General features: G+C 40.0%; 1 protein-coding gene and 1 long non-coding RNA gene across 4 annotated transcripts in view; one reads left to right on the top strand and one right to left on the bottom strand.

The window, feature by feature from the left end:
• pard3ba (par-3 family cell polarity regulator beta a) overlaps positions 1-23,840 on the top strand; it is a 178,517-nt gene that overhangs the window by 124,878 nt on the left and 29,799 nt on the right. For both annotated transcript variants that reach the window (XM_047355690.1, XM_047355689.1), the window contains 3 exons: positions 7,561-7,671; positions 7,791-8,078; positions 17,730-17,841. In XM_047355690.1, the coding sequence (XP_047211646.1) occupies positions 7,561-7,671; positions 7,791-8,078; positions 17,730-17,841 (511 nt within the window). The remainder of the gene's footprint in view (positions 1-7,560; positions 7,672-7,790; positions 8,079-17,729; positions 17,842-23,840) is intronic.
• Positions 5,460-23,840, bottom strand: part of LOC124861753 — a 92,758-nt gene continuing 74,377 nt past the window's right edge. Inside the window, exons 3-5 of one of the 2 annotated variants that reach the window (XR_007036735.1) lie at positions 22,169-22,288; positions 17,465-17,565; positions 5,460-5,816 (exon numbers count right to left, since the gene is read on the bottom strand). This is a non-coding gene — a long non-coding RNA (uncharacterized LOC124861753). Of the gene's footprint in view, positions 5,817-16,987; positions 17,566-22,168; positions 22,289-23,840 lie in introns of those variants that run through there. The other variant, XR_007036734.1, reaches the window with a different exon arrangement.

Raw genomic sequence — 23,840 nt, 5'->3', positions numbered from 1 at the left:
TATGATATGCTCATTTAATTCCCTTTGTCTCTGAGTCATTCTTTTCTATTTGCTTTGTCTTTGTAGTTTGACTCTCCAAGGCAAATAGGCCAGTTTACTACCTGCTGCCTCCTCCTTTCAAAATGCATCAAGCTGGCTGTAAAATGTCTTGCTCTTGCCTTTATAGGTAGTTTAGGTGTTAATGATCTGCTTAAAAGTCTAAAGTATTTAGCGGTTAAATCAGTTAGATGGCTGGTATAAAACCACGTCTTTGGAAAATAACGCTTTTTGGATAAAATATGGATATATTATAAAATAATAAGGCAGTGATCTCAACTTCCACATTCTGGCTTATTCTTACAGCCATTGAGCATTTTTAGCCCAATGTGACATAAGTACATGTTTACTAACTGTAAATATTCATAGTGTAAGGTTAATATCTGTGTTTCAGATGAAAATAAGTCCTGTTATCTAAGAAATGTGTGCCTGTATTTTTGACTTTTTGGTCCATATTGACATGATGGCAAGTTGCTGCAGATAATGCAAATGCATGGTGCAAATTTCCTGTTCTCCCACATCACAAAGATAGTTTGGGGGCCGAGGAGCCCTTTGGAGTATAGTTGACTCATTAGGTTCAGAAAAACAGTTTGAGATGATTTGTGGTGCGTTATTCTGCTGGAAGCAGTCATCTGAAGATGAGCTCACTGTGGTCATAAAGGGATTGAGAATGATAGGCATCCTTGCTGAGGTGGGCTGTGGTATTTAAACCAAGCTCAGCTGATTGTAAGGAGCTTAAAGTGTGCAAAAAGTACCTTGATACAAGAATGGCTGGATCAACTGTGACTCAGTGGATACTTTGTGTGAAAACCCCAGTAGATCAGCAGTTTGCTAATAACTCAGATCAACCTGCCTAACACTTAGAACGTCACGTTCCAAGTCCCTTTCTTCCCAGTTCTGATGCTGGATTTGAACTTAAGCAAGTTGTCTTCGTCATGTCTACAAGCCCTGAATGCATGGAGTTGCTGCCATGTGATTGGCTGATTTGCGATTTGTCGTAAAGAGCAAAGTAGACTGCACACCTGCATATGCTAGTTAATCATTCTTTGCCCTCCCCCAAAAAAGAAATACTTTTTTCCTACAGAGCGACGCCTACCTCAGCAGCAGACGGCATTCTCACATCCTCTGTAATGCCTGGTGATAACCAGCCACCCACTGACTGCCTGTTGCGCCAGATAGCAGAGCTTAAGACTGCACAGAACCTGACACCTTTATTCTTGTCACAATTACAGTGAACAAAGAATATTAAGAATATAAGGGAGGTGATGATTTACAAGGTATTTGTGATAGTTTTTAGTCTACACAGATGAGCTATTTAGCATTGAGCTACTTTTTGGTCTTCATTTTTAGGTAAAGACAAGCTCTTCCGCTCCCTCCTGCTCCTTCCTAGAGGAGCAGGAGGGAGGGTGACACAGGTCAGCTTGGTGACACCACAGCACTTGGCTAGCTGTGATCCCAGTTACACACAGACCCTCATTAGAGCACAGTTAACTGTACGCATTCTACTTCTTCCCCTCTGCTCCTTCATAAGAATGGCAGAAGCTGTTGTTATTATCTAGACTCTTACTTGGCTTTGGTTTTGCCACACGTTTCCAAAGCAACTGCTTGATTTTTGCACAAATTAAGGTTTTGATTTGGGAGAATACGTCAGTAGAAATGGGAAGTGGAATGGAAAGAAAATCCAAAAAGAAATCAAAATCAGCACATCCTTTGTACAAGAAAGTATAATAATGTCTTGCATTTTACAGTAATAAAGTTAAGGGCATTAATCATCATTGTTATAATGTTCCTTTTCTATTCTATCTGGGCTTGTTTGTATTCATTACCATGAGCAACATTCAGAAATATGTGAAAAAGCATGAAGCAATTAAAAGAGAGCACAAGGCACCTGAGAACACAGATTCAAGTTGCTACAGACTGATGATGTTGCATTTGGGATATCCAACTCCAGTATGAATGCATAACCTAGTTTCCTTCCTAGTCAAAAGTGGCAAAAGTCTCCAGCTTGAATATGAGTATGCATAAAATGAAAATGTAAATGTTGTTTATCCAGTGATGAGAAGGAAGTCAGAAGAAATGTTGTGATCCAAGTCTGCCTGGTCAGTGACTGCTTGTGACAAAAACTAATTCAGATTACTGCCACCAGAATACTTCATATTAATGAGTCTCGCAGTGACTGTGCTAGTCTCACTTCTCTCCACATAATCAGTAAATGTTTTACTTGTGAGGGTTTAACTACACCAGGACTGTCAAAATCTTATTCCCACTGCCATGCCACTTAGACTACATCAGTCTGAGGTTAGTTTACCCATATGTAGCCTGACCATATAAAGTCACTTCAAGCTAATGTGGTGAATGGAGGGGAAGTTAAAATGCTGCAGTCAAACACTCCTGCAGTTGCCTCAGACCCAGAGACAAAATAATGAATGTTGCAGCTGTGGCTAATTATTATAGCTAAACATGCTGGAGGATTGACTGAAGGTGATCTATGGAGATCAGGAGATGTTTTGTATTGCAAAATAAAGCTTCTTCTTTCCTAATGAACTTTCTGCTTAGAAACAACTGCTGCGGTCGTCTCAAGGCTCTGACTGTTAACTCTCTGGCTCCAGCTGTCAGTTGTGGCTGTAGTATAAATTGTGCTTTGCCCTCATCCCTTAGGTTTAGGTTTTTCCTTCCCTTATTTCCCCTTTTGTTTAATATTATCTTATGTATTTCTTTTTTGTGAAGCACTTCTTGAAAGGTGCTATATAAATACAGTTTTACTTTACTTAAATCTAGCATTCCAATTGGTACACGATCCTCTTCAGCTGTTTATTTCTATAGACAATTTCCTGCATAGATGATATATGTAGCAAAAGTGCTCACACCGTCTTTTCTCTGTGTAACCAATAAGCGGCTACACGCCCATTCAACCTTTTCTCGCAAACCAACCATAGAAGATTTTAAGATGCTACTCATCGTCATCCATATATGGCTTGACTCAAAAGGCACTTTATGATTGAGTGGTATATAGCAATAGAAAAGCCAATTGTGATGAATTTGTTTCATTCTTTACTGTTTTGAGCTCTAAAGTATGATGGCATATGCACTTAAATAAATAAAAAAATGAATGTAAAAAAAACAGCTGAGCTCTTTATTGGGCTGCTGGGGTGACAGCGGGGGAGTCAGGCTAATGACAACAGCGACACACTAATAATGGTTCCTAGTAGCTCCTGTGAAGGTGGGGAGCATATTAAATGGGACACCAGATCAGCCTGACTCACTCTAAACCCCCAATGACCCACTAATGAGAGTTTGATGGAGTTGTTGTGTAGGTAGATGATGCTAAGTTAATGAGATGTCCTATTCTGTGTGACTGTGTCCAGCTCCCTGCAGAGTTACCAAGTTGATGCATATAGCTGTCTTCTCTGGTGTTTGTATCTACGTCCCTTAGAATACAACCAATGTTTTTGTTCTAAATTATTAGATTTATATTTGCAGTTCCTGTTTTTATGGACTTGTGTTTATACACGTGGGCTTTTGTCCCTGTGTGTTGGTGTCCTTTTATCCTGCAACACTACAGGAAATTAACTGTCAGATTTCTGAGTGACAGTGAAAGCCAGACTTAATAAGCCAAACAATGATTTTTGTGAAGGTAATAAAAAAACATATGAAGACAGAAAGAGACAAGGAAATCATTGCGCTGTCTTTAACAAACTCTGCTCTTTTCAGTGTGAAAATGTGGACTCTTTGGTGATGAATAAGTGATAAAGCAATGGGAGAGTGGGGGATATCCACCTCTCATGGCAGGTATGTCTCTAATTGGATGTCCCACCCCCACTCTGAGTCACCTCCTCCTCCTTTTTTCCCCATCTCCTGTTAGACAATACAGTGAGAAAAGAGCCTTTCCTAATTAATGCAGATATAATGACGGGTCCAGCTGTGGACCTCTGGCCCCCTCTGAATGTTGATTAAGGCGCTGTGTGCAGCTTCGCTAGATAAACCTGAGGATTTAGTCAATCATATCCTGTATTTGTTAGTCTTTTTAATTATCCCTCTATTGATGCATCGACGTTGAATAGAACTGATATATTTTTTCTGACTTTACTGATTTCTATAAATTTCTCACTGAAGTAATTGGTAGTCTGCTTTTAGCTGCAGCATCATGTGGGAGTGCTTAAATCAAAATTGTCCCAAGTAGAAGAAAATACAAACATGTTGCAGCAGCACCCACACTGTTTCTGTGTCAAGTGATCTCAAGGAAGTGAGGTTTATAACATTAACATTAAAGCTGCAAGGGCTTAGCTCAGTGAGTTCACTATGAGAAACATAAGTAGGGATGTTACAGCTTAAAACTTCGTAAAACGCCTCAGAGATCCAAGTAAAAATGCAATAAGTGACAGTTCTGCTTAAAGGAATGTTTAATGTCTTGGGATTTTAGTCTGATGATGTTAGGATCATCTGAGTTTGCTTCTATAAGTGCCTGACACCCACAAAGGCACAAATAAATAAAAGAAAAAAGCATAGATGAAGCAGAATTTTAGTAAATGGGAATAACGTGATGCTGAGAAGAAGTCGGAGCTGCCCAAAATAAAACAATATGCACAGAAATATTGGTGCAGTAGGTGTTTAAGACCAAAGGTAGGAAAGCTGGAAACACCCAAAAAAAATTTTTTATTTGAGCTTTAATCCAGTGCAACAGATGCTTTGTTATGTTAAACTAAGTTTAATGTATTTTACAGAACTTGTTCTATAAGTCAGATGCAGAAAATTCTTATGAAGTAATTGGATAGTGCATATTCCTGATGAGAGATCTCTTGTTCAAAGTCTTCTTCAGGTGACCCGATAGACATTCTTTGTGATTTAGTTATGAATGCTGGGTAGGCCGTTAAAAAAACTTTAATGTTCCTCTTGTGAATGTATTCTTTAAGTGATCTGAATGTATACTTGGACTCGGTATCGATAAGCTGTCTAGAACATAATGGAAGTTCTGGGTTAAAACTCTTGGGTATCTGTAAAGGTTTCAGGTTTTATCCCATATGAAGAAGAAAGGTTTTCTTTTAAAAAGGAGGTTTCCATGTTCCAACCCTATTCAGAAGGCTGTTGTCACAGAAAGCCTTCCTGACCAGCTCATATCTTGTCTTTAGTGTTTGAGAAATGGACACCTTTTATAATGTCCCTGTTGTCTCACATTTTCTTGAACCATTGAGAACCATCTTTACTTTGCAATGGCATATTTAAATGACAATGTGCAAATTTTTGTGCTCTTGTCCTGACTAATACTTCTCTACAATGAGATCATTAGCTAAAAGATGAAATTGTGGGAAAGTCAGAAAAATATATTCCATACTTTTGGTAGATGTGAACTCAAGAAGACTGAATGCTGGAAAGGAATCAGAAGGTGCTTCTTTAAAATGGTTTACATGTTTATTAACAACAGGCAGTTCACGGTTGGTGCAGTAACACTTTAAGAACAATAGGTTCATCAGATGGAGCGTTATGTTTGTTTGGCGCATGAGAGTCTAAACTCTGAATCAAGACGAGATAATCTGGTTCACTGCCTTTGTTTGCTTTCTTCCTGAGAAAAAACATCCACTGTGTGCATACCTGACCTGTGTTTGACTAGAGTGACCCTCACAGGCAGAAGTGAAGCAGGTATATGATCTGAGAATAACACTAATTGGTTTGCAGGATGCTACAGGGCCAGCATGGCTGCTCTGTCCAGGTTTCCGCTTGGCCAGGCCATGCTGGTTAGCATTCAGGCCACACATCAGCCTGTAGCCGTAATGAGAAGTGCCTCGCTGTTAATGAGATAAACACAGACATTAGACTGGCTCAGCAGGAGCTCTGAGGGAAGGAGATGTGGGTTTGGAGGAGGCAATGTGGAGTGAGGATGGGAAATATGAAATGCTTAGCAGTTAAATTACTGAACTTTGTCAAATATAGCTTCATTATTACTTCTCTAGAGGTGATCAGTACATATCTTTTGCTATTTGCTTTTTAATTGACCTTCAGCAATCAAAACACCACACCCATCCATTTCATTTAGTGGTTACAAACTATCAGCCTTTAATGTCCTCATTTTATATGAATGAAAAAAAAGAAACAAGCAAAACAACACATTTAAAAACAAAACAAAAACAGGAGCGTTAATTTGTGGGGGGTAGACATAACATTATTACCCCATATCTGAGTCAGGACCAGTAAAATCAGAAATCAAAGACTGCACTATGTGGTAACTGTCTCATTCTCTCCATCCTGTTTGGCCAACCTTCAGGCATGAGTCCAAAAGATAAAGTTTTACTAGCTCAAGGCAGATGACTTTCTAAAATATGTTTTATTGCATCGTTTATTTCCTGATCCTATCCATCTCTAAACCATACATCATCGCTAGTCTCACCATCGTCCTCTACACCTTTACTTTTTATTCCTACTAATACTCTTTTATCACACAAAACACATGACACTTTACTCCACCCAAACCAACCTACTTGGACACGTTTCCTAACTTCTTTTTCAACACTCACTATTGCTCTGGACTGTGGACCTTAAGTACTTAAAATCCTCCATCTTCTTTATCTCTGAAACCTCACGGCTCCACTTCGTTCCCTCTGATTCACATATATGTATTCTGCTCTCACAAAAAAATCACAATGTCAACTGCAAACATCATACTCCAGATTCCTGTCTAACCTCATCAAGACAGGGCTCAGAGCCCATCCTTTATGCAGTCCTGTGCATCTAGTGAATATTTTTAAAATGATGTACCTTCACTCATTATCTGTTAATCCTTATTTGTCCAGTCTTTGAATCTGGTGTCTACTTTATTTGGAGTAAAATGTGTATCATATGCATGTCACCTAAGAATTGCTTTATCTTCTTCCATTTTGTTTTCTGTTATTAGCGATTTTCTCATTTTAAAGATCAACTTGAACCTTGGGTTTTCTATAATTCTTATAAGGTCTCGTAAGCTACTATCTACCATAACTGCTTGTATGGGAATGGGATTAAATGCTTTTTCACTTGGTTACACCAGAACATCAGCCTGTGTCTTCTCTAGTACCCGATTCAATGTAGGAACTGGTCACAGTTCTTCTTTTAGCTCCTGTATCATTCAGCCGTATAGCCATCCAGTCCTGGTGGTTTAATCAGGTATTTAATTAATCCTGATATTTCACTTTTATTGCTATTTTTAGGTCCTTTTCTGTCATTTTATTTTGTTCTTCATTTACCACCTGTAGCTCTAAAGAGTCTTAAAAACTATTTATTTTGGTTATTCCTTTTTTTTAAGTAGAATGTCGTTCAGTTTGGGTCTAAGGTTTTTGTTACTGGAAGCTTCATTGATCTAGATCCTCCTTCATAACATCTTTGTTTAGGAAACATTCGATTTTTCATTATTTCGTCTGTAGTGAGATCAGTAATTTTGCCTTCGGTTTTACCAATTTCTTCTGCTGTTCTGTAGGTCCGGGCCACTGAGTGTATCAGGAATATCTTTAATATATCATTTAAGTTTATTTTCCTGAATGTCTTGTTTGTGTTATGCAGGTTCGGTAAGAAGAAAGAGGACAAGAGCAAAGATCCAGCTAAAGGATCGAAGAACAGACTGGAAGCCCTGAGTGAAGAGGAGTTGGACAAGATCCCTTACAGCAGAGATGGGTAGGACGTTCCTAAACTGTCTTGGTGGCCTTCCTTCTGCTGCTACATTCACTCACCTGCTCTAATCATACACTATCACCTAGAAAAGCATTTGTGATTTGTCTTCTTCTTTGTGACAGCTACGAGCCACGTTATGCTGAGAACCGCTCTGGCTACACCACCCCTGACCAGGCCTCCCTTCCCGACATGGAAGATGACGAAAGCGACCCCAACTACGCCCGCATCAGCAACTTCCGCCAGGCGCCCTCTCCGCTGTCCCTGAGCCGCACCCCGTCCCCAGCTATGCCAAGAGGGGGGCAGATTCAACCTCAGGCCCCCCTTGAGGACATCAACGGACTTTACGCCAAGGTGAACAAATCCATACCGGCGCCTGTTTCACAGAACCAGCAGCAGGCCCAGCCAGACAGGTAAGATTTTAGCTTCTCTACTTAGAAAGACTCTGCTGTGCTGTTTTTCCTGCTCTTATCATACATATGTTTTTGTCTTCAGTTCCTGTATTGGTTTTGCACATCCTCTGTGTAAGTGTGTAAACAAAAGGTCACACATCTACATCCATAGCCTGTTGAGCTGGATGCATAAAACATGAGGCCAACACACATTCACAGGAATGCAATGCATGATTTATGCTAAATTTAAAAATACATTATGTCAAAAATGAAATATTTTCTCCAGAATCACTAAAAACTTTAGGTTCAGTTTTAGTGCAAAGCATAAAATAATGATAGGGGTTATGTGGATGTTATTCCTGTTTTAGTTAGGCTACAGCATAATTTTCTATTCTACAATTAGAATAGCCACTTTCAGTATCTGGCCCACACACCTGCTATCTTATTTAAATAACCAAATGAGTATAATCAGTCCTCTTAGTTCTTTCTCTGGCTTGATGTTTGAACCTGAACATCATTAGATCCACCATCTGATTCTTCAGGCTCAGCACAAAAAAATCAATCAACTGCATGTAGGTAAAAGTGTAAAATAAATGTTAGTTGACTTGCTTTGGAACATGGCAGGAATTCATAGATCCTAAATATTACACCACCTTCCACACTTACAATAGAGATGTTTTTAAAAATCCAATTTGCTCTTTGCGAGAGAAAAAAAATTCTCATATTAACAATTTATTTCTACAATATAATGCCACTAGAAATTCCTATCAAATTAATGTAAACTGAAGCAATGTTTTAAGTTAATTATGGTGTGGAGGAACTTTTATTTAATAATTAATGACCGTAACAGAGAGCCCCATTTCTCTTAAGCTCTATTCAAAATTGGAAAAACAAGAGAACATTCCAGCCAATGCAAATGTGTGTTGATCTTTGTAAGTCAGATAATAGCTACTCACATGAACTCCCCCATATTTACAGTCAGAGCATCCTACTTGATATTTTCTAAGACCTCCAAGGCTCACTATTAGAAATCTGCAGCAAAGAGAGTATGAGAGCACATGAATATGTGGAAAAGCACCTCGCCCAACTGTTAAACAAGGTGGAGGATCTGTGATGACGTGGGCCCAGGGAACCTTACAAGAGTGCATGACATCAGGAACCCTTGTAATACCAGGGCAGTTTCAGTAAAAACCTGGTGGGTTATGCCAGAAAACTGAAACTGGCTCATTACTGGTTCTTCCAGCAGGATTATGACCCAACACATCCGCAGAGATGGTTCTGGAGACACTGATCCAATCCTCTCTTTTATAGCCATTCCAGAACTTGGAGGTAAATCCAGTAGAAAGCCTGTAGATACCACAGAGCTAGATAGAAAACATTGGGGCTAATGCATGTTTACAAGCAAGATCTTTGTCTATAAAGAGCTGGTTGCCATGATGTACAGGAAGCTACAAGTCCTGGTGGTTTATGAATATTAAATCCACTGTTCAGAGATTGATTTTTCTAACTTTTAAGCAAATTTCAGCTTAAATAGCCACATGATGCTATGTCAAAAAGGAACATTGGAGTGTTTCAAAGTAATTTAATGATAAAATCTATTGATTTGAGGAAAAACCTATTATATGTGTGTAATATTCAATGTCATAGGGCTTCTTTTTAAGTCTAACAAAGGTTTCAGGCTCGCAGACATACTGCTTATTACTGCTGAGGGCTTTGAAACCTTAACTCGCAGCTACTTTTGTATGTGAGCGAGGGAAAAAATTAGAAAACCCACCGAGGATTCTAATGAAAATTCATAATTTCCTGTGTGAAATAATACAGGCCACATTAAAACTTCCCTCAACTTAAACTCCCTGACAGAAATTACTATTGACTTGCAAATCAAACACTAAGCCCCAGACACCCAATCTCATCCAGAAATAGACAATTCAGAAAAAGAAGAGAGGGGTTGGGCACGGGGAGGAGACAGATGGGAATGGAGAGAAGCAACAGACGGAGAGACAAGAGAAAGCTGGAGAAGAGAGTAGAGAAAGACAGTGCCAGAAAAAAAACTAAGAGGACATAACATGTGAGGCAGAGTAAATTCAAGAGAGAAAGAAGAAGTGACAGAGGAGTAGATGCAGATAAAAAGGAGGGGGGATAATTAGCCACAGTCTAGCAGCCTGACAGATCTCTTAAACCACTTTAGCTCTCATCCACTACTGCTGGCTACTTCATTACCAGCCTGTTTTCTCCCTGTCCTCCATTTTTCCCTCATATTCTCTGTTTCTGAGTTACACTGGATGTGTCACCTGTTTCTCCCCCTCATCATTTAAACAGGGTGGTTTTAAGGATCAACATGATGAATGAGGAACACTCTTTAGCTTGTTAACTCCACATGTATCAGTATCTCTACAGACAAAGATCTTTAATAATGGAATTAAAAGACAGTGACACTGCATGTTTTCTTGATAATAAAACTAAATTATGGTGGACAAAAAAGATTTATCTCTTCCAAGTGGAATTCGAGAATAAAACCAATAGTTAAATGCATCTGCAGTGCTGCAAAACCGTGCGCTGTTTTTAAAGGAGGAGTTGTGCTGTAGGTTCTGATGAGTTTAGGGTAAATTACATCAAGTAGGAACACTGAGCTCCAACTTCACCAGACTGGAAGACTTGGAGACAGAAGTGCTAAATTTAACACCCAGGTTAAGAAACACGCTTTAAATCTATCTGCATCTAATCCTGGCCACCTCCTGGTTTTATTCATCAGAAAAATGCAAATGAAAGCATCAATTAAACATTGTTCAATAGTGCTCTGACAGCAAAATGGCTTATCCAGTGATATATAAAAAGTGGCTTGGAAATATAAATTTTTGAAGAGAGAGGCATATAAATTCACACATGAATCTGCTATTAAATAATATTCAGAAGATTTTTAAAGGGAAAGTTTACAAAATATTACATAATGGCAATTTATGCCTCTGATCTTAGTCTAATTAGGGCTCAGGTAACCATGAGTAAAAAAAAAGACATTTAAAGACATATTACATTTAAAACAATATTATCCATAACTTTTATTTTTGTCTTTTTATTTTTATTTTTATTGCTACAGAGCCAATAAAAAGTATTTGCACCCATACAGGTGTGTTCTGTTAGAGGCCAAATCTACCTACCTAAGCCAACTTGGGTTATGCAGGGGGACAATAATCCTAAACACAGTCCACTTCTGATTGGCTAAAAAAATAACTAAATAAAATCATGGTTTTGGAGTGGCTCAGTCAAATTCAGAACTTCAATCTGATTGAGATGCTGGGTAATAAACAGGATGTTCATGATCAGAACCCCTAAATGGGTCTAGATTCAGTTACCTTTCTACAACACGTTGGTCTGGATAGGTTTTCTCCCTCAATAACAAATAATCATTTGTAAAAACAGGAGAAATCTGTAAGGCGGCAAATATTTTTTCACAGCAGTGTAGACTTAAGGAAAAAATAAACTAACCACCCACTAAATTTAGTTGTTTTTACGTGATCATGGCCAAAAATATAACTGTTTGGTCTAATGTAAAGCCATTTTAAGAGGAGTTTATATGTGGCCGACTAGATTCCTGTCCGACTGACATCTTTCCATCATGGTTTCAGCTCCTGCACCGATTCCTAAAGTGTCATATATGTGTAAAAATACCCAGACCCACTAAACACACACACAGTCAGAAATAGACACTGCCACTAACATGTAATATATTGGGTCGGAAGCCTAGTGTATCCTAGCAACAATACCGTGTGTGGTCTGCAGAGGTTTTAACCACTGCAGGACAAATTACAGCTTACTGCTGATATGCTGTACATTTATGCAAGCTTTTTAAGTCTGTAGTTGACCTTATAGTCCACAAGTAGTTAGCTAAATCTGCTGCAGGCAATACTTTCTTTTGCTTCTTACAGTTTTAATGATATTGTTGCAGATGTGCTCATTATAATACATGTAGAAGTTGGCCAGCACATGCAGCATATCTTTGTTGCAAAACGTGTCTCTGCATCAGTGCACTGATTGCAAAGTTTGACTAACTGAAACATGTTGGTGCGCTCCCTACTTTGCTTCTCAACAGTGAGTGGACATGCAGCTCTGTCTTCCTAATTTACCGTCAGACATTTTCATTAGGCCTTCAATGGCAGGTGTGTACACTGATGAGCGTCACATTTGATTAGAGCTTTGCTAGAGGCTGACCTGTGGAGAAAAAAGGTTGGCTATGCTTGTCAAATTTTATTAGCCAGAAGGCAGTCTTTGTAGCTTGAGCAAGAAAACGGGGCGACGAGATGAAAGGGAAGTGAGAGAACGAGAGGCCAGAGTGCAGAGATGTGAAAGCTTGTGAGAAATGTGTTGTTAAATCCATCGCCGTGCTAAGAAAAGCAAGCCGAAGGTGAGCTTGTAGGCTACGTAAATGACACATCTGGGAGTGCATTTCCGCCATGGTTCAAGTAATGGCAGGAGGATTACATGCCTCTAAGTTTACCTGACACTGCAAGGAAGAAGATATGTTAAATCACTTCAGACAGGTGTGACTAATTACTGAAATATTATCAGACAATGCTACACAATCCATTAGATCCTGTTTTGTGTGACGTTTTTACAGCTCCTCAGGAGTGCTCTCTTTTGTTCCTGCTACACAGAAGATACAGTTGTACTGGCATCTAGACAGAAGCAATGTGATCAGCAGACATACAAAGTGATTTCCCATGAAGACAGATGTTGAAATTCCCAGTAAAATATATATTGTGGTTTTCTGCCATGTTTAGCAGTCAGCCAGCGATTCAAAATGCTCACTTTAAAACGCATCATTAGCATTAAGCTCTGCTTGTTTCTGCCTTTTTATTCTCTGAAATTAAGTCATATCTTTCATCTTGCAGGATTTACTGAGTTTGAAAGTGTTTTTACAGCTTTATACCATCACAAAATCTTTTTTTAGAAGGTTCCAGGCGCCTCTGGTCACGATTTCTGCATTGGTTGAATAGCAGGTAATGATTGCTCGAATGGTAGGAGAGAATTCATAGTTGGTTAGAAAATAGAAAATTTTCATGCAGCTGTTGTTTCGGTCCGATACATTTTAGGATTAGGTTGTCATATCTGCCTCTTTTCCAACTTCTAATTTAACCAGTATGGCCTGCTAACATCCACAGGCACATATTTACTGGGCTGACTATTGAGGAACGTTGTTGTTTGTTAAACCATTTTTGTGTTGATTTCACCATATATATTCTCTATAATTATCCTGCTACAATGTTCCCTGGGCCTTTGGGTATAAAAAAGCCCACAGCATCACAGATCCTGCACCATATTTAGCTGTGTGCATGAGCTATATTTAATGCCAAAAAATGTCAAATGTAGTCTCGTCAGACCAAAGAAAACCGTTCCAGTTAAAGGCCAAGTAGAGTTTGCATTTGTGATGGTAGGACAGAAGTTTTTATTGTTGCATTATTCCATAACAACCAGTGGGAATGTTTTTAACCTCCCTTTACTCCCTGTTCACTTTACATGGTGGTGGGTCCTCATCCAGCCTAGTGGCCAGGTGAGGAAACTGGCCTGTGTCACATTATATTTAGTCCTCAGGTTCCTAAAAACTTTGATAAACTTAAAAAACACTAAAACAATTATTTATTAACATAGGAAATCTAAAGCCATGGAATCATTATCAATATAAAAACCAAAGTTAATCAAAGTTTGTGTATGAATCAGATAAACTGTAGGAATATTGTGTACAGTCCAGTAAGGTTCCTTCCTTCTTTAAAGCTTTGAGCTTCTCTGATTTGGTGTCCAAGTCTGGTTTCAATACTGCAGCATGAAGCCACACACAATCCTGGCCTCAACTTTTTCCTTCAATCATCTGGACACAGCAAGAACAAGTCACTAAATCAGCTGACAGCAGCCACGCTTCCTAATTAGTCTGCCCTCACACAGGCTCACACTGCAGGATAGGATGTTTTTCTCACATAACTGTCGGTTTTGTCCTCACTAGTCATTTTAGTCTTCTAGGCATTTCTAAGTTCCTGTATTGGCCTTTATGTTGCTGTTTGATTTGTTTTTCTTTCGTCTTCTTTCTCTCCACCTTTAATCACAATCCCCTTCCTTTTCTCTCTGCCAGCATGCTGTTAAATCAGCCTGCCTAACCAGACATTCTGAAATGTGGATTAAAGGGGGCATTTGAATAGAAACTGTCCTCCTGAAGACATGTTAACTTATGTGGTTAAATTAATGTTGTAAAAAAGCACAGACTGTGTTTAGCTCTTAGTATCTACTGTATCACATAAGCATAGACAGTTGTTCTCAGGTCTGCAGCTGATGACAACAGAGTGGCTTACCTTTCACCATGTTTTTCATATGCAAGACAGAGGCATCTTAATAAATCAAAACATCAAAAATGTAATTTATTTCAGTAATACAATTTAAAACAAAGTGAAGTTCATATATTATATAGATTTGTTACACACAGACTGGTACGTTTTGAGTTTTATTTACAGTTGAAGAAAATGCTGAATCGAATTTCTCTGAAAAGGAGAATTTCCAAAGGCCAATAAAAAAACTAATGGCAGCCTCCTGAAAAGTATATCCATCTAGTGTACAGCATATATATAATACTTGGTTGTGCCTCCTTCTACATGAATTACTTCATCAATGCAGCATGGCATGGAGGTGATCAGCCTTTTAGTTCTGCTGAGGTGTAATGGAAACCCAGGTTTCTTAGTGACTTTCAGGTCCTCTGCATTGTTAGGTCTTGTGTCTCATCTCCCTCTTGACAATACCCCATAGATTCTTGATGTGGTTCAGGTCAGCATGGCGGTCTTTTACTCTTGCTCCAGACTCTGGGACTTTGATTTTTTCCTTAGCCCAGTTGAGATGCTTCTGAGATTGTTTCTGGATCATTGAAGGTTTTAAGGAATGTTACAGTTGTAGCACATGTCCTGGGTAAGTCTGTGTGGTGGCTTTTGAAGCCCCAACTGTGAATCTCCTTCAAACTCTCAAAAAGATAAACCTCTCAAGGCTGTGATAATAGCTTTGGGCTGGGAACGTTTTCTATCAAACTTCTTCCTTCCACTAAACATTCCATTTAGATGCTTGGATACTGCACTCTAACAGGCAGCTTACTTAGCAATGAATCATTTTGGCTCATTGTGATGGTGGACAGTCTCTTTGTTAAAATATATTTTTTAAATTTGATTTTCTAATTCCATGAGAAGCAGAAATTATGGTTTTCATTGGCTCTATACAGCCAATTAAAAAAAGAAAGCATTTTGGTGATATTCTAATTTACTGAAATGCACTTCTATAAGACCTACAAATGCATGTGTTTACACAGACACATCGTTTTCACCTGGATCACCCATCAAAGTGCTACTTCACACACCTCAGCCACCTCCATCCTCTCCAAAATCACTCTTCACTAATGTTTTACCCAGAATCAGCTTCTGTCCTCAGTCATTAATATGATAATATTTGGCGTTGTCAGTGATGGAGGCCGCGGCGTAATGAGATAATTACAATGTTGTTTCATTTGGAGAGCGACACGAGCGCTCAATCAAAATGGCAGACCTAATTACGAGCCCAGGGATTGGCTAATGGGATTGTTGGAAGAGGGGTGGCATGACAAAAAAAAAAAAAGACAACTTGCATCTATTCTCTGAAGATGGGTTTATTTGTTTGTGTGTGTTTGGAGGTGATACTGGTACGTGAATTTAAAAAACGCAGAAAGATCTGCACAGGCGTTTCACTGCAGCACTTTTTAGCTGCCCCCTCTTGGCAGAAAATCAGGGCTGAGTTTTGTGGCAGCAGAGACTCTGCTGGAGCACATTTGTGCAGCATGGGAGCAACACTTGGAATATAAACATAGTGGCTCAGAAGTTTGAGTGACTCAGCCTGCCTGTCCCCAGTGAGACGACTGGAAGACGGGCTGCATTAAGTGAGTGTACGTGTCCACAGTCTGAGGCACGTCCTCGCCGTGTGTCCCGCATTTCAAATTAGGAGCGATGCTTGTACACGTAGGGGTACATACTTTTATACAACCTTGAGATTGTAGTCGTGCGCACAAAAACCCACTCACAAAGATTTCTTAATTAAAGACAGGGTCGCCAGAGAGACTTAAGCATGTAGGCGATGTACTTCACTAATGAAGCTCCGTCTCTCGCCTGGGCTCTCTCCTCCTTACTGCATTTTGGTCACTATCTGTCTGCCAGTCAGACTATTGGAAGTGAGGTTAGGTGCCTGTTTTTTTGAGTAAAGACTTTCCTGATTGGCTGTTTTAGTGTTTGATTTGGAAAGTTGGATTCTTTGAATATTTGTATGCAGTAAGTGATTCAGTTCAATTCAGTTTTTTATACTGCTCCAATTCACAACAAATGTTTCCTTTAGGCACTATATCTAGTTATTCAGAATCCAATTTGGTCTAAGTTCAATTGAGATCAGCCCAGTTTATACAATACAATACAGTCCAGTTGAGTCCAATTATAAAACAACACAGTCAAATTTAGTTGATCATTCAATGCTAGTTGCTAAAAAGGAATTGAACAGTGAGTTGATGACTTGTTGGCATGCATGTAGTGACAATGGAGAGGAAACGCTTCCTTTTAACAGGAAGAAACCTCTAGTAGAACCAGGCTCGGTATGAGCAGCCATCTGCAGCCAGCTAGGTGAATAGAGGACGGTAAACAATGAAGAAGTGGTTCAGAAGGAATGCAGAAATAAGGCTGTGAGGGTGTAGCAATAGAGCCACTGCCCCATGTCCAGAGGCAGAGCAGCTGTCTGGGGTTCAGTTTCCTACCTTGAGATCTTTGGTGCATGTCTTACCCCTTTCAGTCCATTTCCTGTCTGATTACTGTCAATAAAGGCCACCAGTACCACAATATCTAAACACAGAACCACAAGGACACAGGTGTTTCCTCTATGACAGGAAAAACAAAGAGAATACACAGAGGTGCAGGCAGGTATTGCTCTGTCCACAAAAAAACAAGACCGAAAGAACAGAGAGCATGCAAAAAGGTAATGAAAGCAAAAATTGCAAACTATGCATAAATGGAGAGTAGCAAGAGAAAATAACAGAGTTCTCAGTCAGTCATTTAACTTCTTGGACACCTTGTTGCTACTTCTGCCAGTTAACGCAGGTGAAAGACTGGGATTGTGTTTGCTCAGGTGTGCACTGTTGGTCTGATGGCTTAGTGTGTCCATGTGTGTGCATTCCCACCCTAGTTTACACTTGTACTCTAAGGTGTGTGAAGCTTATCTGGCATTAAGGTCCAGTGGGCATGATGTTGTTTCCCTTTAAGTTCTGTCCCTATTCTGTCCTTTTCCTGACACCACACATGTACCTCTGTTTATTCATTCATTTGTTTTCCTCATTGTTAGCCCAGTTTAACTTGAGTTTGGTGCTGATGTATCTTTACCGTTTCTCCACCCTGGTTTTCACTGTCAGCTGTAGAGATTTTTCTTCAGGCACTGATGTGTTTTTTGCAGGCTGTACTTTGTAGTATTTCGCCTTCCCGTGCTGTCAGTGCAAAGAGAAAGACAACTAGTAAATTTAATAAAGCTTTATGCATCAGACACATCATCCTTAACCTGTTTTCTTTTTCACTCTGTAACTCCAGGCTCCACGGCCTCAAAGTCTTGATTAATCATTTTCCCTTATGTCTGCCTAATTATTTTCTGCAGCAATCAACGGATCCAGGGACTGCGCAGGGAGTACCAGCAGGCCCGAGCGGCTCCGGGTTATGAGGAGCTGGAGGCAGCAAGACGCCGAGTTCTGGAGTACGACCCGAACCGGGTGAGTTGGAATGTTTGGGATCTTCTAGCATGGATATATTCCAGTTCATGACTCCTGTCTTGTTTTATTTTCACTCTGTTTTCATCTCTTTTCTCAGCTCTTTGTTTGTATATTTTCTCTCTAATCTAATCATTTTTCCTCCTCCTTGTTTTGACAAGAGCAACAGTTCCCTGAAATGCCAGATTGCTCATTGCCTCTTAACCAAGCTGCACAGCTAAGTGTCCCTGAACTGTCATTGATCCAGCCTGAGGAATCATTTGATTTACTTCTTTACACTCGCAAACTCAGCATTCTCCGCCTGAGGATCTATAGCCATTTATCATCCATTTTAAACAAGGACTTCTTTTTACGGTGAGCCCAAAGATGCAGAAAATCACACTTTGATCCAATCAGAACCTCTTCATCTACCCTCAGTGATCTGTAAAGGCATTTCCATAGACCTAGATTGATGTATCATTTAGTAATCACCTGAGCACAGGCAGATGCATAGCCATGTGGGAAATATAAGATGGATTTACTGACGACGTTGCCGATATTCAATCAGTTTACACAACCTGCTTCCTGCTGTGCTCCCCTCTTCACCTACTGTAGTTAATGTTTATTGAGCAATGAAGTCCTGTGAATCAGTCTTCATTAGGCATCAGGCATGCTATACGTTCCCTCATTTAGGCCTGCAGGGCTTTGTCAGTCATCACATAACCCCGTGCACCCTGTGTTCCTTTCTCAGTTTGCCACGACTCTGCCTGCGCTGAAACTTGGATGCAATTAAAGCGCAGCAAGCATGCGCTGCAGGCTCTGATAGAAATGTTTTTCTTTACACCAAGAAAAAAAGAGTGGCGTCCACAGTGAGAAGCCTCAGCAGGTTCCTCCCCTGAGGAGCCCGATAATGAAACACTCCTGCTACAGTCGCACAAACCTGCTCACATTCATGGTGTGAATGGAAACAGTAAAACATTGAGGACACTGTATACTAGGTAGACCAGAAGGAAAAATATAAAAATGTGTCTATTCTTATGTTAACCTAAGGTGTTTTCTTTAAATTAATGCACGTTAATCTCTTCAACGCATTCAGCAAACAGCTGGAATGATATAGGATTAAGGCTCCCACAGAGTCAGGCGTACTTTACTCTGCGAGGGTCTGCTGGACATGTCCATGTATGCGGTGTCGCGTGGTAAACATCTCGGTGGGAGAAACAAAAACCGCTTAGTTTCATTGTTTAAACAATCATATAGTCAGATTTAGATCTCATTACGTCCAGTCCAATAATAAACAACCCAGTCAAATTCAGTTTATCATATGTTGCTAATTGGCTTCACAGCGATTTGTTACCCTGAGTAAACATGGGGGGACATTGGAGAAGAACCACTTCCTTTAACAGGAAGGAACCTTCTGCAGAACCAGACTTGGTAGGTGCATCCATCCGCCGTGAACAGCTGGGGGTTGAGAGGACAGGAAGAACACCCTGAACCTAGGGGCTCTTTTTTACCTCTCTTCCTGTCAGACAAATCCTCTCATCTTAATATATTCTAACTGTAATTTTTTTAAATACATAAAGCTATACAGATAAACTACCAGTAAGAGGCGAACAGTGGGCAGAACTCGGTCCATTTGTGCATGTGCTGCTGACAGAGGGGAGCTACCAGCGCTCTCACTGTTTGATTCAGCAGGATATTCCTCCACCTTTGCCTATTTTCACTCTGTCTGTGGTACGAGTGAAGCGTAAATGCAGACCACTTGAGCGAGGCACTCGCATCAGCATTGTTTGATCAGGCTTTTAGCAGTCACCTCCGCCGCCACCTCCGGCACGCAGCGCTGCTCTTTTATGCTCGCCTATATCTGCAGCCTTGAAACGTAAAACAACTGTTTTCCAACCCTGCACACAAGGCCAGGAGTACCATTCTTCCTCTGAGTGTTTTATGTGTTTGAAAGAGATGAGTATGTCTACTTTGGCTCTCCTGAGTTAGAAGATAAGGGCAGCTTACAAAAGTGAGAATAAAAGACTGTGGGTGCTCTCTTCATTTAGCAGCCTGTGAGAGACGTTTCAGATCTTAGAAAGTGTCTGCTTCACGGTTCTCAGAAATGACTTCATGCCCCTTCATTTCTTCCCTATAACCTCACTCCGTCTGTGTATCTGTATCCCTATCCGTCTCTAATTTGACCCTTCCGCCATGTTTCCCTGTCTGTGGATAGGTCATCCTTGTAATTATGCCAATCACAGTGTCGCACTCACTGGGTCTATTTTCTCTATATGCTAATGATAGGCTCCTGTAATGTCTTGATGGCCAATTAAAGCTGTAAAGTACATGGCAAGTTTAATCTCCTTTGTTCCACGAGATAAATTGGGAAGAACTATTTCAGAAACTGATTTTGTGGCAGCTTTTTCCTACAGTTTCTTCTCTGATTATGCAGTGGTTTCCTTTGCACATTTGTAGAACGCACACTGGATTTTAGATTGTGCTTCAACATTGTGGTAGAACTAGAATAAAGGCATCAATACATAGGTTACCAAGATTATATTTCATGCATTAAAATGAGTAACAATCCATTTATGTTTTGGGTCAGTGTTCACTGCTGGGAACCAGGACCAAGATGGACAAAACGGGTAAAACTTTACTCTAGAAGCTGGTCCTGAGAAGAAGGTAGTACTTCTTCTTTGTTTAGTAATTGGAGTGTGTTAAACACCCCCCCAGTTCCTTTACCTGTTAATTAAAATGTACTTGACAGCAGTAGTTGGTATTTATGTTTACCAACACAATATTCAAGCGGTCCACTTATGCTGGATATCAGTGTTTGCTACTTTTGAAATGCGTTCATAAAATAAGCTAAACCTTAGTGGAAACATTAATAAATGAAGAACAGACCTCCTAAAAGTAGGTAAACCCAGCAGTCTGTAGTGACAAGACTTACGTAAAATTTGTTGAAGTTACAATTATAAAGTGAAGTTTCTGTGACAGAATCAACATTTAGCTTTTATTGGAGCTGGGTCGATGTCACCCATTTAAAATCCTGGTTAAATATTTTCACAAAGTTTGCAGCACTTGGATTTTTGTTAACTATATTCTGGACTGTGTCCCTGGATCAGGAGCACTGCTGCAGGAGGGGCCCAATCAGTGTTAGGAGGCAGAACTTATTATAGGGCCCAGTTTTAGTTTTGGACCCTAAAGAGAAAACACAAACATATAAATGGCCCCAGTTTTCACGGTACAAGTATGAGGAAAAATACCACAGTTTCACTGCATCACACTATTTATATAATCGCTAGCTACTGTTGAAAATCATTAAGATGGGAGAAGATGCCTCCCCAGGAAGGATCTTCATAGGTCAGGAAATGGCTACACAATAGTTTTTAGTTAGATTAAAAATGAAACGAGGCTGGATGAAGAAGCAATTTTATCTTTCCTCCATGTCTTCAACCGGGTGCCAGAAATTGTAGACGACAGGTTTTTGTTTATTGTTTTTTGGAAATGTTAACATTTTGAATATCCTCTGTGATTGTACTGCAAACCTACACAATCATCAACCATAAGACTGGAGGAGATTTTGGTGGAGAATAATTGTTTAGGTGAACTGAAGAATGCTATTCCAAGATCCATAACTGTGCTAAATGTTTTTCTTCACCACTACTTAAGGAATCGTTACACTAAGGTGGCAAAATCCTGATTGCCAGCTGTATTTTTGGTACTGGTCCAACTGTTTGCCCTCTAGTGGCTGCTACTGGACATCATTGATGTACAGGCCGAATAAAATGACTTCATAGTGATTAAATCTTAGCAATAAAATATTTTTGCTAAAACATTCAGTTTTTTAAACTGAATGACTGGCATTACCAGTCATCCAGACATTACCATTTCCATCATAACCAACAGTAGTTGCATATACACCCCCTTAAATGCACAGAGAAGCCACTGAAAACTGCATTTACACAGACACATTCAGTCATTAGAGGACATGCACGCAGCGCTCCGCTCACACAACTCCAGATTCAACTCATCATCTGCCACGCAGATGGTTTTTTTGTACTTCTCTCTGTTTTGTACATGGACATCCATCACCTTGATGATATTTTAATGTCACATCCTCAGGCTGTCTCAATCTCTCCCTCATCTCTCCCTCCCCCCACATGTCGGCCATCACTTCATAAATAAACCCCCACATCATTAAGTAAACACGCACCCGCCTATCACCGTGATATATGGCATACACATGCACGCATACATGTGTGGTAAACTGTGCAGGGTGCATCATGGCCTAAAGCTAGTCCCCAAATGATTTTTTTTCTTTGCGCCCACAGTCCTATAGTGAGATAATGATGTATAGTTTGTTTACCTTTTCATGTCAGTGACAGGCCATCATTACTTTAATCTGACATGTTCAGGTTGACTCACAAAGGATTCAGGTACCCGCAGAGGCGAGGCGCTGGCAGGCCCGTCCTGCTGTCTTGTAGACCTGCTTAGACAGACAGAAGACAATGCACGTGGCGGCGTAGAGGTTAGAACATTATGGTTCTTCAAATATGAAGACAGTAGTGCAGAGCTACAGTTAGACACGACATGGTAACGGTGTGGTTATGCTAAACATGACAAGCCATATTCAATGTCAGACAGGGAGGGGAGAAAATATGCTCATTTTATACTCTGCATGTAAATATTTGTCATAACTTTGTACGTTTCTATGGTTTTAACATCATTTTAGTAGGATGAGATAGAAACTGTTTAAATAAATGAAGCAGGCAAGTCTATTTCCCTAGGTTTTATGGCAGTACTTCCTTTATCCAGTTCATGTGCGGCTGAAGCACTGCCTACATAGATAGAGCCTATACCATGGCTTCCTGCCAAAACAAACATTTCATTTAGGATGAAGCAGTAAATATCATCGTTCTGTCAACGATTCTGATGCTGGCGACGAGCCACAAAACACTCTAATTAACCAAAACACTCACACACCCAAAATTACCCTCAACATTTAAACAATAATCCAAATCAGGGTTGTCATGTCTGCTGTTCATTCACACGGATGGGCGCGTGTTATCTTGCACCTGAGCCCCATGTTGATGCAAATAGTCAGCAACCGTAGGAAAAATGAGCTGGTGACATTGGTTTTGTGTGAATGTTAATATTCAGTACTGATGCTAACAGATTTTCCTTTGTCTTCAGCTTGTAAGTGGCATTTAGGTCGTTGTTGTGCCTCGGCTCCCCTGCTGGGTTGACTGTCAATCAAAAACACACATTGGCCCGCCCACCCCGGGCTCAGAGGCTTCTCTTTCGTTTGATTTCTTTTGATAACAAAAAATGGCACCAAAAACATTTAAACACCCAGTCAACTGGGGAAATAATATTTTTCCTGTGAATTTACTAAATCCTGCTGTAGCCGTGCATATTTATTGACTTCATCTACGATCGGCAGGGATGGTCACACAAATCACAGTTGGTTTTTGTATTGTGCCAATTTTTCAGTTGAATGCCCTACTATCAGCTCTAGCAAAAGCAATAAAATATTGATCTTCTGCAGGTTGGAGCCAAATACTGTTTGTGATGAAGCTAAAGTCAAAGATATATGGAAGTAACAAGAACATAACTGCATGCAAACTCGCATATGTGACGTCTCTAAATCCCTTGTCTGCTCCACTCTCTGCAACTCAATTATCAGCTTTGTCTAAAATAAAGTTGAAAATGTCAATTTTCCACAGTGAGTGGGATGATGCTAGTTTATGCATACTGAAGGTGGGGAAGAGAGAGGCAGCAGCTGCTCTGGGGATGTTTCTCTGATTGAGGCAGAAGTAATCAGGGTTTTTAAAACCAATAGTTGGTGTGGTGCAGTCATGTAGGAACACACAAGTAAGTTTAGTATATAATTGAACACAGTAAACGAAAGCCATCATGCACATATTTAGCTCTATTGTTCTGTTATAACAAGACTTTTTACGAGGTGGTACGCCTCAAACACATATAAACACATCCTTAACACAGCAGTAGAAGTCAACACGCACTCACACACACAC

The sequence above is a fragment of the Girardinichthys multiradiatus genome, chromosome 24 (genome assembly GCF_021462225.1).
Source record: "Girardinichthys multiradiatus isolate DD_20200921_A chromosome 24, DD_fGirMul_XY1, whole genome shotgun sequence".
NCBI lineage: Eukaryota > Metazoa > Chordata > Actinopteri > Cyprinodontiformes > Goodeidae > Girardinichthys > Girardinichthys multiradiatus.
This window is presented reverse-complemented; position numbering and strand designations above follow the sequence as displayed.